General features: G+C 38.8%; 1 protein-coding gene across 1 annotated transcript in view; it reads right to left on the reverse strand.

The window, feature by feature from the left end:
• Positions 1-428: 428 nt before the first annotated feature.
• The window catches only part of LOC104350228 (uncharacterized), a 38,757-nt gene continuing 21,406 nt past the window's right edge, over positions 429-17,779 (reverse strand). The window contains exons 10-18 of the mRNA XM_086474957.1: positions 16,847-16,958; positions 12,259-12,349; positions 11,635-11,721; positions 9,293-9,445; positions 7,567-7,696; positions 7,404-7,436; positions 5,605-5,708; positions 4,043-4,126; positions 429-533 (exon numbers count right to left, since the gene is read on the reverse strand). Coding sequence (XP_086331083.1) covers positions 429-533; positions 4,043-4,126; positions 5,605-5,708; positions 7,404-7,436; positions 7,567-7,696; positions 9,293-9,445; positions 11,635-11,721; positions 12,259-12,349; positions 16,847-16,958 — 899 coding nt within the window. The remainder of the gene's footprint in view (positions 534-4,042; positions 4,127-5,604; positions 5,709-7,403; positions 7,437-7,566; positions 7,697-9,292; positions 9,446-11,634; positions 11,722-12,258; positions 12,350-16,846; positions 16,959-17,779) is intronic.

The following is a 17,779-nucleotide window of genomic DNA, read 5'->3' on the forward strand; positions in this document are numbered from 1 at the left end:
CTTGTAGAGTATTATTTAGAACACTACAGCAAAAATAATTAAAAATTAGATCACAATACAGGAACTTATTAATTGAAAGTAATAATTAAAACTCAGCCAGAAGACTGGGTATCAAAGAAAAAGATTAAAAAGAGAAATTATAACATGTCAAAAATGTCTCCTTTCTACATACACAGGCATCTCAAAGTACAAAAACATGTACATCAGAAAAAATGAGGGAGAGGCTCCTAAGTGATCTGTGATCCTACAGGTCAAATACCATTTGCAAATTGCACATTTTAAATCTCTTAAAATCAAGGTATACTGCTGTACAGACTATATACTGTCTATGTGCAACTTATTAGTAGAGAAACTTTCAAACAAATTAACTTAAACATTGTTTCCTGGACTTCTCTTTCCCTCACCTCTTTATCAGATTTGTGTTGTCCTTATGGCATGACTTCAGCACAGGCCTTCCTAAACTCACTAATGAATGAAGATATCCATCCAAACAGCTCCTGAGAGTCTAGGTCTTGCGGCTCCCCAAATTTTACCTGTAAATTTGAAAGAACAGAATATTGAACATTAGCACAGTCAAGTAATCTAAACCATGTCCAGGATCTTAATAAAATTAAACGAGCAAGAGAAAAGTTAAATGCCTTCAATAATAATGATAGCAATAATTAGAAAACTTAGAGCTGACTAAAATCTCCAGTAAGATGAGATCCAAAACATCCTAAGTAAAAGTGGCCCCAGGAATTGTCACTGAATTACCTCAGTAACCTGTATAACCCAGTCTCTCTGGCTGGACTATAGATCTCCAGCTGAAGAGAAGAAAAATCAGTAAATCATGAAGCTTCTGCAGTTGTTAGATGAACCCGTTCATAAAAGGGAAATGGTTTCTGTTCCACAGTGGGCATGGTAGCAGCATGTTCAAGCCAAAAAGTTTTCCTTTTCTGCCATTTTATTTTGCAAACAGACAAAAATATTCATAGGATATCTGACATTTTGGGGAGAAAATGTAATTTATCAAAGAGCCATTTTCCTGTTCTCTACTTTCCTTTACCTGAAAAAGGTGAATAGATTAAAAGTTTTTAAAAAGGATAGAAACAATATTGGCATCGTGTCTGTTCTGCTATAAAACAAGAGGTGAAAGGCAGTCATACGACAAAGTTCAGTACTAGGAGAGCGATTCCTGCATTAACTAAAATCACTTCCAGATATGTTCCCCAGTTCTAGGATAGGAAAGGATTTTTCATATTAAATCTGTTGCTAAGGTTTAATTCAAGAGGTTTGTCATCATTTTCAAAGATTCCCCCTTAATGGGATCAATGAGTAAAAGAACATAACTCTGCCTGTAATGGTTTTCTAATTGAGCAGAACAAATCTAGAGAATATGCTCCAAAGGCTTCATCAAAAAGTTTAAAAAGGCATCTTTTGGTGCTACAAGTTCTTATCTTGGTTGTAATTGAGAGCTACTCTGTAATTGGGGGATACGGCTCTCCCAAGGCTGAGCAGCAATGAAGTCGTATTTCAGATCGCAACTGAAATGCACATAAAGGTTTGGACATGATCTAAACGTGTTCACCGGGACATCGTCTAACATGCTCTGGAAATCAGAAACACAGTAAAAGAAACTACTCACATATAATCCAGTCACAAAAACATTAACATTATCCAGTGACACCTGATTAATAGTTTTGCCTGTTGTGTTCCTAATTGCACCTCCTGGGTGCTCCAAGCCGTTGATCTTTGGCACACCCCGCCACTCACCCACGGTGTAGCATCAGTTAAACAGTAATGAGAGAGGCATTTCCTGGAGCTAATGACCATCTGTGAGAAGTTGATAGCCCACAGCTATACCACAGGCAGTTATCCCCGATTGATTGTTCATTCCATAGAAGTGTCACATGCCAAGGTCATTATTGATTTTATAAGCAGAATTTAAAATCATAAAGGTAGGCCTGTGGATTTTTGTTTTACGTGCAACATGATTTCCATGGCTACCTACAACCCATTTCCAGATCAGATATTCCCTCAGGTAAGCTGGACTATTCCTTCCTAGTGCTGTTGAGATGATAGCCTGGTCTTTGATCACCCATCTTATTTTATATTTGCTTTACATATTTGCTGCTTTCTAAATATGCAAAAAGGTCTGCCTAGAAATAACATTATTCAGAAGAAAAAAAAAATCCATTCTAAAGGAGAGAAATATATCAAATGCCTAACTTTAGAGGATAACAGGGAAGGGAGGGCAAAAAGCAGCTGGATTAAAACTTGAGAAAACTTCTGGCTATGTGGAAAATAAAATCCTCTTCCGATGCAAAAGAACAAAACAAAACAAAAGTCTCAGATGAAAGTTTCCAGTACAAGAAAGGAAAGCAAAAAGCCTCACACGTTTCTCTGTAGCACAGCATCGCATGAGCACGTGTGATGAATGCACACGGCTGAAGAGGAACACTGTCTGTGCAGAAGGAGTGTGACAGAGTATGCACACGCAGGAGGGCGCATCCAGCACTCACTGGGCATGACTTGGCTCTGCAAGCAGGACCGGCCGCAGACACTAACTCCTCCTGAAAGTGACTTTCAGGTAAAATGGGCCAGATTTCTTCCATACCCCACGCAAGAAGTGTCCGCCCAAACATTTAACAGCACAAATCTCTCTACTTTTAAATTTGGTGGATACTTTTCAATCATTTCCACTTATGTAACCCAATTGTTAATTCTCTCATTTATACTATTTTTTCCAGCTTTTCTTCTTCTTGCTTTAGCCCAGTCCTTCAACATTTTTGAAGGCTTGGGACAGAGTTTTTCCTCTGTGAGCTACACATCCAAATTTGGCTTGCTACCCTACACTGAGGCATTTTTCCCATTTGTGAAAAGCTGCAAGAGACACCTTGCACGTTGTTACAATATTGCTTTTAGTAAAACATTACTAATTAAATTTCTTTGGTCAAACATGTTGCTAACCTTCAATGGCCGTTCAGATAGGTCCCCAAAGGTCTTCTTGGCTGCGCCTTCTGTGAAACATTTGCCTATCATAAAACTTCACTGCTTCTAATCCCTCCCCCACATAAAAAAGGGGGAAAAAATCCCAAGTTAAAACCAACACCACCACTTAAAGCTGTGAAGTTTCAGAGACTAGCACTGCATTTCATCAAATCTCTTTCCTTAAAACTTCCTAGTGTGACTATTCTGCTGGAGAACACTGTTACCACAGCAGAGACCTCCTGAATTTCTATCACACTCCAAGAACATTGCACTAAACGAGGAATCTACATGCTATGTTGTTAAAAATTGCAGCGTGTAGCTTTTATCATTCCTTCTGGTGTGACCCTCTGACCCCAAAACCATTTTCTAGTGTATTGGACCTAGATGGGATGCTTCTGTTCAGAGGAAAAAATGATTGAGAAAATTAGGTACTTCTCCAGTGCAAGTGTGGGTGAATATAATAGGAACAAACAAGAACAGACAGTTTCTTTATCAGAAATCTTCTTCCCGTGGAGCTTCCTTTCTGCTCTGCTCATTTTTAGATCTGTGCTACTACTAACATCTCTATCTCAGTCTCCCTCTCACTCGAATAACAGTATCTAAATCAGTGCCCTGGACTATAAGCTCGTCACTAGGAAAAAACCCTCAGTCCAAGTAACAGAAGACTTGCTGCTGCCTACCAGACAAAGAAACGATTGCTGGTAGGAACGAGAAAACATGGGTTTGCCTAACATGTTTTCTGTAACATGTTGAAAACATTAAACAGTTAAACTCATTGAATTTGTAAAGTTGCTGAGCACCTAAATTTCTTTTTGATATTTGGGCCTCAGACCCTCTAAAAAGTGGGCTGTAAGTCCTCAAGAAAAATAAAAGCTAGATTTTCATTCGAAACTTTCCACCACTGTTAGATGTGATTTTTTTTTTTCTTTTTTTTTCAGTTTCTATGGACACTGTTAACTATAAAGCATGTGCAAGTATGGGAACTCCTTGCACTTCTTTCTCCACCCCATCCCTTTTTTTTAAAAAAAAGAAATATAGATCTATTTTCATTGCATTTTAATATTATGTGTACCAGTATGTTGCTGTAAAGCTTCTTCATTTCGTCACATCTTTTTGACAGCTGGGATAGCTCCCCTTCATATTTCTGAATTAAATCCTGTAATACAATAAAACTTCTTAATTTGGTATAGCAGCATAATATTAAAGCAGGAATTAAACAGCAGTGAAAACAAAATAATTCAAGTCAAAATTTTCATGTCACAAAAATTTCACATTTCACAAAAGACAGGCATACATCAACTGCACACATTTCCTTGCCAATATTAAGCCATTAATGCCAAAAAAAAAAAAAAAAAAAAAAAAAAAATCGATGTTAGAGAATTCTTTACTGTGTCATCCAATGACACAACCTAAATCTATTAAAACTGGCAGAACTAGATTAGCATCATAAGGTCACAATCTCCATTCACATTTGGCATGCTCTAATCCTTTTACATGTGAAGCAAACACTTCAGTTGCTAGTTCTTAAGAAGGCGGGAACAGGGCCTTAGATACTTAACTGTTTAAATAAAATTTCTTAATCATGGTTCCTTTGTAACATACACATTTTCAACATCTTAACATGTATTGAAGCAGCACACTGTTGAGCTGTTCCAAGGGAGAAGGAAACATATGGTTTGAGCAGATGCTGACAGCACCCGGTGAAGCGCAGCACAAAGATATCCAGGACAGCAGAGATTAATGTCCACACCACAGAGTGGGGAACGCTTCCACTGGAAGTAGCGTTGTTCACAACTAGCACAACAGTGCTCTTGAGAGTGAATTAACTTCTCTGTACCTGAGCTAATCAGCCCTGTATTTGGCTCTGCTGACTCCTGGCCAGAACTGGGCTCCCTACAGCCTGCTCAGCCACCACTCCAGCCCATCTTGTTCTGCCACTAGCATGGGCAGAATCATTTTGGATCAACCCGTACTCATAATTTAGGCATGCCCTTGGATGGTGGTTCTTGGATGGTCTCTTTTCCCAAGAAACAAGCGATAGAATGAGGGGAAGCAGCTTCAAGTTGCGCCAGAGGAGGTTTAGATTGGGTGTTAGGAAAAATTTCTTCACCAAAAGTGTTGTCAAGCATTGGAACAGGCTGCCCAGGGAAGTGGTGGAATCACCATCACTAGAGATATTTAAGACGTGTAGATGTGGCACCTGGGGGCATGGTTTAGTGTGGACTTGGCAGCATTAGGTTTACAGTTGGACTCTATGATCTTAAAGGTCTTTTCCAACCTAAATGTTTCTACGAGTCTCTATACTCTTTTCCCTTCTGTCTGAGGACTGAGGAAATTATTACAAATTCATATATGCTCTAAAATTGCTATTATTTCAAAGTGCTTATCATGGGCAAACATGGGTCTAGCTGTTCCTCATTCACTCCAGCCTATTTGCCTATGAAGCAAAAGCAGGAGATGCAGAAACTCTGAAAAGCCCTTTCCATGCTGCAGCTTACGGTATGAGACACTGTCAGGGGGGAATAAAAGGCCACTTCCCCTCAAATGCACCTGACTCCCTTGTCAGGGCAGATCTCAGCACAAACTAAGCAGGTTACTTACCTCCAGCCCACAATAAGGTTGTGATAATGTTACCTTTAGTTCCTTGCAGAACTGTGACTCCTGGGGTGTTGCCTTGATTGTCTTGGGCTTAATAATCCGCCTGCACTGAACAACATTTTCCAATTCTTTTTTTAAAACTAACAAAAGAGAAAGAAAATGAGAAATCTCACCAGCATGCTGTCGTGTCCACAGGACTGCAAATGTCTAATTCAGAACACATGGAAAATTTAGGAGAATATGGGTCTATCTAATATTCCTAGGAATATTAACTTTCTGTTTTGAAATAAAAATCCTGAAAGAGGCATGGGTCTTACGGAAAAAAAAATAGTATGTGATCACATCACAGCAACTGCAGAATAATGAAGAGGTTGATAGAATGGTTATGCAGCAGCTGTAAATCTGACCTTTCCTAGCTTTGAGCATTGGGATTAGCAATGAAAATAACATTCTTCAAACCTACGTCAGGGTTCCTTTAAAGATAAAAGAACAAAAAATTCTACTTGATGTAACCGTATGAAATCTTGTCAGTCGGCACTAAGCACTACCTCGGACTGCTACTGTGGGAGCTCTCACAGTGTGAAACGGGGGGAGAAGAGGATACAGCCTTGGCGCCAGGGGCTTGGTCCTGAGCTGACCCAGGCTGCAGTCTAAAACCTTTCTCTCCTTGTACTCATGCAATACTTGCAGCAGACGAGCCCCAGGATATAAAAAAGGCCAATCCAGTGGCATTTGATTTCTTTCCCTCTTTGCCCTGGTGAATGGGACTCGGAAGATAAGAGTGACTACGCTGGGCCCATCAGGAATCCACGGAGGGAAGAGGCCAGATTATCTCCTCCAGAGCACATGATCCACCACAGTTTCTGGTACCATGCCCATTGTACCACTTTACCCATGACTTTCCAAAACTGTCTTTAAAATATTTAGTGATTTTGAATTGCTACTGACATTGTCCCTGAAGAACACAAGTGACTGAAGGTAGATAGTGTTATTTTTAGTTACTTATGTCTCCTTAAAAGTTGATTGGAATTTCTTGGAAGATAATGAAAACACACTTCAGCAGCCTCGAGCTACATGCCTGGCTGACTTCCAAAGCCCAGCAGAACAGGCACAAGGGTTTTTCAAACTGAAAGCTGAGAGCAGCTATCATTGGTGTGTTTTATCAAAGGCTGAAATAGGATATATTGGTCTGTAGTTACAGCCAACACCCATCCCACATTTTCAAAAGACAGATTTTTATAAACTTTCAACATAATATAAGTAATTTTCATCTACTCATACATCTTCTTTATCAGCTCTCAAAAGGTTCAATCTAAAATCCATTCAATTCACTGGTCACCTTATGATACTGTTCAATGGTAAGTTGTAAATGTATCTCAAATTGTATCTTAGACTTGAACAACCTTATTCTGTTCCCTCCTATCGACTTCACAAGTGTTGGACTCCTTTCTAGACAAGGAGACCAGTTTGGTCCAAAGAAGTTCTTGAACTTCAGAACTGGGCGATAGGAAGCTGGCTGCTGCTGCACTGCCTGATGCCAGAGACTGCTACAGCCGTAACTTTGACAGAGCACTTGTATCACTCAATATTATTTTATGATAAACACAATTTTCAGTATATTTTTTATATTTCTAAACCACCTGGACACACTTTAATATTTCTTTTTTTAAAATCTTCACAGTAACATAGCAGGTTAAGTATCACCATAGCAACACCTCAATGTTTTGAACCTTTACCTCTCTTTACAAACTACAGAAGTGCAATGAAAACCTGTTCCAAACGACTGCACAATGTATGAAAATCAATCTCTGAATTTAGAAACCACATTTACATACCATCAACTTCAGCACTGAGGCCCTTCATGGAAGCTGGAAAGGAAAAGAGAGGGGAAAAATGTGCTAATAAGTGTCATTCATTTTGTGAGGATGGGAGTTGCCACAGAAGCTGAAGGACTTCATTTTTTATTTGTTGATTTTTTCCACCCCTCCCGCCTCTTACCATCAGGAACAGCTTCAAATTCTGTCAACTCCTGAGAAAATTTGACTAGATCAGGCTCATGTAAGAAGATCTGTTCCACAAGGGCGTGAAGCAAGGTGAATGTCCTCTCTTTACCCCGCAACAGAGGTAACTGCAAATAGAATAGAGCAATAGAGCAATAATTGACAGACTGAGCTATTATACTTTAAAAAAAAAAAAAAAAAAAAAAGAACAGCAGGGATGTTGATAGCTCCCAGGTAAATTTGACAAGAATAGAAAACAATTAAATTAAACTTCTCCTTTTCAGTCTGCCATTTCACAGACATTCTTGATTAAGAGCGGCTTTACACTTTCATATCCGTTGACCTTCCTTGTTCTTTCGTGTTTTCTTATTCACATGGGTCTTTTTTAACTTAAGGTATCTTAATTGATTGCAACTGATTTTGGACCTCCAAACACAGTCATTGTTCCATTCCAGTTAAAAGCAGTGTGCTGTGTTCACAAAGATAGTGAAGTTCCTTAATTGAATTTGAGAAGATGCTCTGTGGCAGAAAATGATTTTGTAGGCATTTTTCATTATGATAGATGTAGTATTACGACCATTATACATATATTAAAAAAAAAAAAAAAAGCAAGTTGTGTCTCAGAATTGTCACTAGAGTTATAAATCACTCACTCATATATTAAAGTCTCCAGATGGGAAAGACAACTTACAAAAACAAAACAAAAATTCTTCTTCTATTTACAGATCAGCTATAATCTTACAATAGTGTTAAAGGTACAAGGCAGCTTAGGAAATTTGTATCTATTTCTTACTTTTTAGGAAAAGACTATGATGCTCTGGCACTGTGGGGAGGAGGAGGAGGGGAGAAAAACCCCGTGCTCAGCAGCAGCATTTTCTGACAGCAAATTCTGACGAAGAGGGGACAGCAGTTTCTTTAGAACTAATGGAAAACAGCCTAATGTCACACAAGTGGTAGGTCACTGAGGAGACAGTTAGAGAACTAAGAGCCAGATGATGCTTCTTCTACAGCAGATCTCTGTCAGAGAAGAGTAAAGATCACGACTGCCACCTTGTTGCCCTATTCAATCATCAAGCAATGATTGAGGGGTTTAAAACCATTGCAGGCAAATTTCACTCCCTTTCAATTTAGCAATTTATTTATATTATACTTTTGAAACTTTACCTTAAAATGCCATTGTGCCACTTGTTGCAAAAGACTTTTGCATTGGAGTAAAATGAAGCACAAAGAAATTACTCCAGTGCCATAAAAGTGCAGCTACCATGGAAGAAATGCTGCAGTTACAGCCTCTGACCACAGTGGAATGAAGAGGATCCATACAACAGTGCTCTGCACAAAACTACAAAATACTATTTATCTAAACTTGCATCTGACCAGGGGCCTGCAGCTCAGACGCCTCTTTGAGCTGGGGGAACTTAATATCAGGGCAGTCAGCATTTTAATGTTCTACCTCATTAGAAACAGTGTGTTCAACAACACAATGCCCCCATCTAGACAGTGCTGCTGTCTAAAATGGGGAAATGCATCTTGTTACAACACACATTAAAGAATACATTGTTAAACAGGATTTTGTTTCTAGTGTAACCAAGAGCAGATGTTAAAATGTTAGCTGCTCATTAAAAAATGATTGCCTTTCCCCAGATGCAGGGCAAAACTGAGTTAATATTAATGGCTAACATACCTTATAACACGATGATTTACTGACAAGAAAAATATTTACTTACTTTGGTCAAAGACGACAATCGAAATCCTTTAGCCTTCTCTTTTCCAGCCTTTTCATTTAAAAGGTTCCCAATGGCTAAAATGTACTCCAAGACAGCAACAAATTTCTGGCTGGACTGCAGCTGCTTACTCGCTTGGATTTTCTGGTTTATTAGCTGAAACACACAAATCTTCCTTCATTTCAAATCGAAAATGGGAGAAAATCAATGGTGCCTATACCTTCCCTTTGCCAAAAGCCTCATTGTCCCCACCTGAAGCAAGTCACACTTCAGTTGTTGGATACCTTCCTGTTCAACTTCCCTAGGGGAACAGGCCAGAGGTTTTCAGGAGGACCAGTTAAGTCTCCCACCAAGATAAAGCTAGTGTTGGCACAGTTACCCTGCCCCCAGTGGAGGTCACATCCTTTCTGGCTGCCAAACCAGCCCTGCCAAAACAACTTCGACCTCATCTCTTAAAAATGCTTCTGAAGAAAAAGTATTTTCCTGTTTTAATGCACCAGATTGCACCAAATGTCAGGCACCAGGGGAAGCAGATAGCCTGAAGCACAGTGTAAGGTTCTCCATTCTCCACGTCCCTCCCTTCTGCTTACACCAGCTGAAGACTTTTATCTTATCAAAATTCTTAGCACAGTTTCACACCCAAGGAAAAATAATAATTTCCTGTAATCAAACTCAGTATCAATTTCTGTTTTCCCAGGGAAGCCAGTTCCTTGCTAGAGCTATGGATATAAGAGGTGGTTTTGTTTTAAATTAGGAAAAGTGTATTTTTTTTTAGCTCCACACCTCTCTTCATCAGTCACCAACACACAAATTTAAAAACAGGGAAAGGATGAAAGATGTGGGAGAGCTGAAAGCCATTGTTAAAACATTTATAGCACATCACAAGGCCAGAGGGTGTTGAAAGCCAATATCCAGATTGTTCTATAGAATTTTAGGTGTATAATCTATGGTTTACAAACATGTGTTAGCGTGCATAAGTAAGAAAATACTTAGACAACTAATCACTTGTCTTCAATGAGCATTAAATATCCTTCAAAGCTAACAGTATATGCAATAGCTTCAAACATCCAAATACTTGGTTTCAGTGGAGCACAGCAAAGGTGAAGCATAGTACCAGGTAGGGTCAGAAATCTGTGCATCTCCCCAGTGTTTTCCATCTGTTCCTCTACTGAGTTTTATTCACTGTTACTATGGTTCTAATCACAGCCAGACAAAGGATAACAACTCGAACTTGCAGAACTTTCAAATTTTGTTCTCATTCCCATGCATAATGAGAGCAAAATCTTTGAAACGTTTCCTAGAAACAGAATTGTGTTGAAATAGTTTGTTTTGAATCAAAGCATGCACAAACCCTGGCAGATAAGGCAGTGGTTTGGAACAGGAAGATGCAGTCCATGAGACAGGAACACTGTTTATTTGCACCCCCCCAACCCCACCCTTAGTCATCCTGAAAAAGGCAGAAGAGGACTTGAACTCTGGTTTACAACATTTGAATTCAGAGATGTATTCCTTAGGGTGAACAGCTTCCTTCAGTCTTCTGAAAATTGTAAATGTCTGAGATGCTGGTCAAATAAACTTGCTCTAAGTATCTATGACTTTAGATTGATCCTTTCAGCTTGTGGGGCAAGAACCTCCCCACAAAAGGAACTGACTTTTAGTGGCGAAATTTGCTTCGGTCTTGTCACTGGCCAAGGAAAGAGGAAAGTTTAACACCACCAAATAAAAATTTGAGAATCCTTTCCTGTTCTTTCTCCCTCTTTTGTGGATGTCTGTTCCACTGCCAGGCTCATTAGCAACTGCTTCTTGAACCTTAGTGGAACAAGGATGATATGAAATGCTCATACATGTATATAAATGCATATCATAGCCCTCATTTGTCTCCATTTTTTTTTTTTTTACTAGTACTGTGAAATACTTTCATTAACAAAACACAGTAAAACTAATCGGGTTCCCAAAAGCATTCCAAATGCACCAGCCAATAGTGCCTCTATATTTCAAATGTAGTTTTTAACAGTCTCGTGTCATTTATAACTCCTTGGCTATCAAAGTCATGACATATAAAGATTTTTTTATTATTTTTTTTTAACCTTTTTACTTGTTACTTTTGAACAGTGCCATTAAGTGGGGTTTTTTATACACTAGGTTGCCTGGATTATTACACTCTGAATTGCTTACATTATTGACTGTGAGATATTTTGCTGGGGAAGGAGGAGGAAGGGAAAAAGAACCAGAACAAAAGCTCCCCAACTACAGCACACTGAAATGCACTGAGGCCACTTGGCCCTCTACTATCTAACTGGTAGATAGTGACTACAAACACACTATGAAGCAGCCGTGTTACTTACAGGCTCCAACTCTCTCATGCTCACAGGGAGCTCACGTATGGTAAGCAGGAGATCCAACCTCTGGCCTAAGTGAGGGATTTTACACATCTGCACAGAATTGAACAGAAAAGGAATCAAAACCCATGCTTATACCAAAACATGCACATAAATTTTTCATAATTTATTGAGTACTTCAGCTGCACTGTAGTTTTCCTAATTTCTGTGCTCCTTTATTAATTTTATTCTAGGCCTTAAGTCTGTAGATAATCTATGGCAAATATAAAAATCACATACCTGAAATGAAAACTTTGTATGCTAGTAGGGCCAGACACTCATTTCTTGTGAACAGGAATAGTTAAATGCACATCATTTTATGCTTAAAGATTGTAGAAATCTAACTCAGAATAAATCAGCTCCTACTTTGGAGGAAGGCGATGGTGTGTGACTTGGAGAAGCAAAGCGATCCGTACAGTTCTCTTCATAATATCTACCTCTCCCAACTCTTTATCAGATAAATCCTCTTACGCTGATTCTGGCTGAGATTGTAAATTTAAGTTTCAAACAGCAGCTTCTTGTATTGGTTTTATCCACAAGCAAGTGTGCTAGAAATAGCGTGGGGTGTCTTTTATTGCTGTGCCTTCTTACCTCTAACATAAACTGATCAACCACATGCAGCTCTGAAGGAGACCCCTTGAATGACTGGTACCTTTCTGCATCTTTTGGTGTTGGCATGTATCTGTAAAACAGCAAATGAAAATTAGATGTCCTTTTCCTCTTCATTCTATGTTGTTGTAACATAAAACAGTCGCTCCGTTCCATGCACCATTTTTACTATTTAGGGTGTTTTACATATTGCATGTTTATTCTTTAACCATTGGAACTTTATAGACATTTGAACCAATTGTGTGATGGAAAGCAAAAATGATCTGCAGATACATTGGCTGAACCTTCTAAAAGCACCTAGAAACAGTATGTGCTTTTTGAGCGGTTATGGCCGCACTGGCTCAGCTTGTCTCCAGCAATATCTTCTTGAAAAATTAGCACAAAAGCAGAGCAGGCTCATGCTATGGTGTGATGAACCAGTGGGCCCCGTAGTCTGACCGACTCCTACCACTAAAACTTTCTTAATTGCTGATGAAACAGAAGTGGGCAATGGTGTTTCTGTCTCTCTAAGTGTTGCATCACATCCAAGATCCATTTCTCATTTTTGTTGTGACAGCACATAACGCAGACCTGCAACATTTGTCCTTCTGCATAAGGTAACTGAATATTCACCCACAGTACTCCAGAGCCGCGCATTTTTAGAAAACTGACGTCTTTAAATATGCCTCCACTTGGAAAAATAAACTCACACCACCACAGTTCCCCTCCTCTCCTTTGGAGATCTTCCTGCCTGCCTGCCTGAGACACTATGGGAATTCATAGCATATCTTAAAGAAGAAAAATGGAATTGATGTTATAGCTAGCATATGAGGAGGAGTGTTAAGAATCTTAAATAAGTATTCAGGTCTACTATCTTCTCTTCTTTCTCTGCAAACAACCTACTAAATTTGTAGCAAGTGTGATTAAACATTCATGGGGATAGATATACGTTTTCATTAAAAGTAAGGAAATTTATTCAAAGATGGAAAAAATAAAGCAAAGATTTTAGCATGTTATATAGAGGACAAACAATAAGTTTTTTTTTTTACTGTTGTCAATAATTTAATATGACTCTTCAATTAAATAATTGCTGGGGTTTGAATTATTACATCTGTATTAAAGCAGATTACAAAATATTCCATTCATCACCCTTCATCACCAAGAAAAATAATGAATTCTCATTTAAAAACAATGGTTATCTGTTGGCAAATGAAAGCTTTTTTATTTATCATTAAAAATAGATTAACTTTTTAAGCAAATTCAAAGAATATTTTTGTTAAAGCTGGCAGCAAATATCTTAATTTAATCAGAAGTTTGATATTCCATCAAATTGTTTTAATGTATTATGTGTACGAAATGAAACTGACATTATCTAGAAGGTTTAATGCTTAAAGCAGTAAACAATGGAAGCCATGGAAAAGAAAGCACAATATGTGAATGCATTCCATAAACATCATTTTACATAAATGCAACTCTAAAGGAATTTGTGCAATGAAAAAAATCTCACGCTGTTAGGAAACATTAAGTTTATAGAGACAAAGGGTGGTTTGCTACTGATTCCAAGATATCAGGATAAAGAATCATTCAGAGAAATAAGTCCTGAAGTTTCTAATAATATTCCACCACCTCCACTAACCTTCACTGGATACATAGGCAGCACATTTTGTTCACTGGTCACAGGCTTGAAAATGTAATCTAGGTTTTAGCTTTAAACATTTTTCATTTCACAATAGTCGAATTTACACCTCCTGCTCAGGCTTAGACAATGTGACAGGTATAATTTGCACAAAGATGAATTTTCCAGTCCCTGACTATCCTGTTTAAACTCCTGTCATAACCACAGGTTCTCAATTAACTGGAGGCCACAATTTGCAATGGTAAAATTTTCCACCATGACACCTAAATCAAGTGGAAAGGTCTTCAAAAGCACTAAGTGTCCTGCTACTTGTATCATTCCAGCCCCACTACAGTGCATTGTACAAGACAAACTTTTGAGTGCTGATGTTTCCAGAGAAATGTCTACCCCTTCGATGAGACAATGGAAGTTGTAAGACACTAAACTGCCTGGGAAATGCAACCCTCAATTCTGCAACGCATATCATCTATTTCAGTAACATTTTTTAAACTGCTGAAGTGGGAAAATATAGGCTTCCTTTCACTACAAGATTTGCACGTGCATTCCTAGATTTCATCAATAAATAAGAATCCCAGGAACAGACTCCTTGATCCTATATAGCACATAGCAATGCAGCATCCAATCTCTCTTACACATTCCATTGCTAGAAAAATCTCCTCAGCATTATTGCTATCAAAGGAAGACTCTGAAATCTTCAAGGAAAAAATAAAACCTTTTAAGCTTCATTGCCATCATTATTATTACTATTATTGTCTGATGGCAAAGAGCCCAGATGCTATAAATCAGTGATCTCAGTGGTGTAACATTAATTTCAACAGCGTGGAGATCCTGGGCTGAACCTGCAGGGCTGTATTAGAGCTTGAACAATGGAGCATGTTCAGCGTTTTCCTTCAAACAGAGATGTAAGCAGAGGCTGCCCTTGTAAATGGGGGTGGCCAGACCGCAAACACTCCGCTGTGCTGCAGGACTGGAGGCATTTCCTCACTTCTACAAGCTCCAGCCAATATTTCCCCCAGCGACAGCCCTGTGTGTAACTAGAGAGCACTCTCAATGTCCAAGACATGTCACTGCAGTTATCTCCTGACCAATTCCACCACTGCAATTAAAAATGGTAGTACTGCAGTAAGATCTTTCTTTTTTGAAAGAAGCCTTTCAGGTCAGCTTTTGAAAGGCAATGGGGCTCCATTACCTTCAGTGGGGGTATACATGTTTCACCAGCTCATAAGCTGCTGTGCACCAGTATGGAGTATAACTAGTAAAGCATTGAGGCAGCACAGATACTTCCTTCAGAACACGGGTACATTTAGTCCAGCTCTGGACTCCTCAGCACAGGAAAGACATTGACCTGTTCGGGTGAGTCAAGAGGAGGCCACAAAGATGATCATGGGGCTGGAGCACCTCCCCTGTGAGGACAGGCTGAGAGAGCTGGGGCTGTTCAGCCTGGAGAAGGCTCCGGGGAGAACTTATAGCAGCCTTCCAGTGCTGAAAGGGGGATTATAAAAAAGATGAGGACAGGCTTTTTGGCAGAAACTGCAGTGGTAAGACAAGGCATAATGGCTTTAAACTAAAAGAGGGTAGATTCAGGCCAGATATGAGGAAGAAATTTTTTACGATGAGGGTGGTGAAACACTGGCACAGGCTGCCCAGAGAGGTGGTAGAAGCCCCACCCCTGGAAACATTCAAGGTCAGGTTGGACGGGGCTCTGAGCCGCCTGGTCTAGTGGAAGATGTCCCTGCTCACTGCAGGGGGGCTGGACTAGATGAACTTTAAAGGTCCCTTCCAACCCAAACTATTCTGTGATTCTATGATTCTAAAATATTTAAATATTCAGTGTCTTGTCCATATCCCTTCATACTTCAGGTAAGCTTCATACAAGCAATCTCACATAATGACATTAATTCCATACGTTACCTGTCTGTTCTTCCTGTTCACATCACTTTCTAAGTACAGACATGATTCTGCAGGCTTTTAAATTACTGTTGACGTACTGATTAGGATTAGGATTTTAAGGCCAGAATTAAACCCATGCCACAAGTAGACGCATTGGCAGCAAAGCTGATTATTTATTTCCTCACTTTCTTTGACAGCACCATCTTTTTTCCAAGCTCACTCCAGCAAAAAACTCGAATGTGTTCTCGTTTTGAAGCAAGAAAAAATTTCATGTCAAATTTTCATATGAATGTGTGTAACGAAATGGTACAGGTATTACATGGGGACTGGGATGTATAACAGACACTACTCTAGCACCCCACTTGCCCACTCCTTTCTTTCTTTCTTTCTTTCTTTCTTTCTTTCTATGTCTTAAACTATTCCAAGACATACAATTCTACAAATTTCACGTGCCAACAGTTTGCTTACACTCCTGAAATCTATTTCTCTCCATACAGTAATTCAATTTTTTTTAAGATACGGAAATTTGCGTTCTGCTTTAAACCCCCAAATCTCTGCTGCTCAGAAATACTCAGATTCCTAATATCTCATCATCCCATGAATCTCCTTCAACGCTTGTCTGGCTTACTCCTCTCCAAAACAATTTTAAATAGGAACAGGATTCCTTTTCTTTCTTTCATTTCTGATCCCACAATAGACTGTAAGGCTATGGTAAGAGATGTTGTAAAGTTTTCTCATCAAGTTACACCTTCACTGCCACAACTTATTCTTTTACTAATTCTGCTCCTTGTAACCAGTTCACAACATCATGTCAAATTTGCTGACGTTTCTTGCAATCCTCTTTCCTACACAACATGGGGAAAAGTGATGTTTTGGGGACATTCTCTAAAATCTCATTTGCAAGGACCGAGATTTCTGTGTGCAACCCTAATATTCAATTCACAGTCAGGACAGAACCAGTGTCGCAGTAGCATCTTTCCTGAACTTCTCAGTATTTGCAGAAGATTATACCTTCTCCAAAAGGTAGCATATATTATAAACAAACAATTGAACCCCAAAGATTACCTTCTTAGTGCTGTAATCTGCTCATCTGTAAGTCCACCGCTCTCTTCATGTATAATGTATAGTTTTTCTTTCAGCTCGCCTGGTTTTACACGGAAACTTTTAAGAAAAATGTCTAGAGGAAAATGATTCTTAGATTACTTGGAAGAAAATGCTCAAGGGAAGGAAAATCACCAAAACATTTCATATTTACTTTCCAGACTTAAAAAAAAAAAAACATAAATAAAACCACAACAGAAAAATACCCAAAACAGTTTGGAGTTGTTAAAGCTAAGGCAAAAGCTCAAGTCCATATTTTCTTTAAATATAAGAGCCATAGTTAAACAAAACCATATTTCTGTCAGAACATAGCCAATGCTTAAGACAGAACTGTCAAGATACTTCTGTTAGAAGGTACTCAAGTACTTGCTCATATTTTTTCCTCTTGTACTCAGCTCAACAGTCAAAATTTTATTTTTTTTTCCAAATAACAATACAATGTATTGGCATATTGCAATATTTTGAAGGTTAAATACATTAAATTTTCCATTTGTTGTAATTTTTTTACTTGCATTATTTAATTCCAGGGTTTGAAAGATGGTAGTTGGAGTCCAAGCAAGAAAAATTACTCCCAAAATGAAGGCAACCTGGGAAACAGAAGTGCTTACTTCTTCCATGCTACTTAATATTCTAAAATCTGATTAGGAGTTTTTGTAATGTTTAAGGCTTCTGTGCTGACATGGGACTGGCTCATAATATGCATTATGACAGAAAAATGGAAATAAGACGTCTCTTCCCCAAACAGGTGAAGAACCATTTGTAAGGCCGTTGCTCCCAAAAAGACTAATTTGTCTTCCCAATTATTCCCAGTTACTGTCTGCCTCCATCCTCGTTACCAAAGGACGAAGGTAAAAAAGGAAGCATAAGGAAGTGAACAGAGGACTTCAGCAGAGAAAG

This window comes from Leptosomus discolor, chromosome 17, assembly GCF_034619465.1.
Source record: "Leptosomus discolor isolate bLepDis1 chromosome 17, bLepDis1.hap2, whole genome shotgun sequence".
In the NCBI taxonomy this organism is placed as follows: domain Eukaryota; kingdom Metazoa; phylum Chordata; class Aves; order Leptosomiformes; family Leptosomidae; genus Leptosomus; species Leptosomus discolor.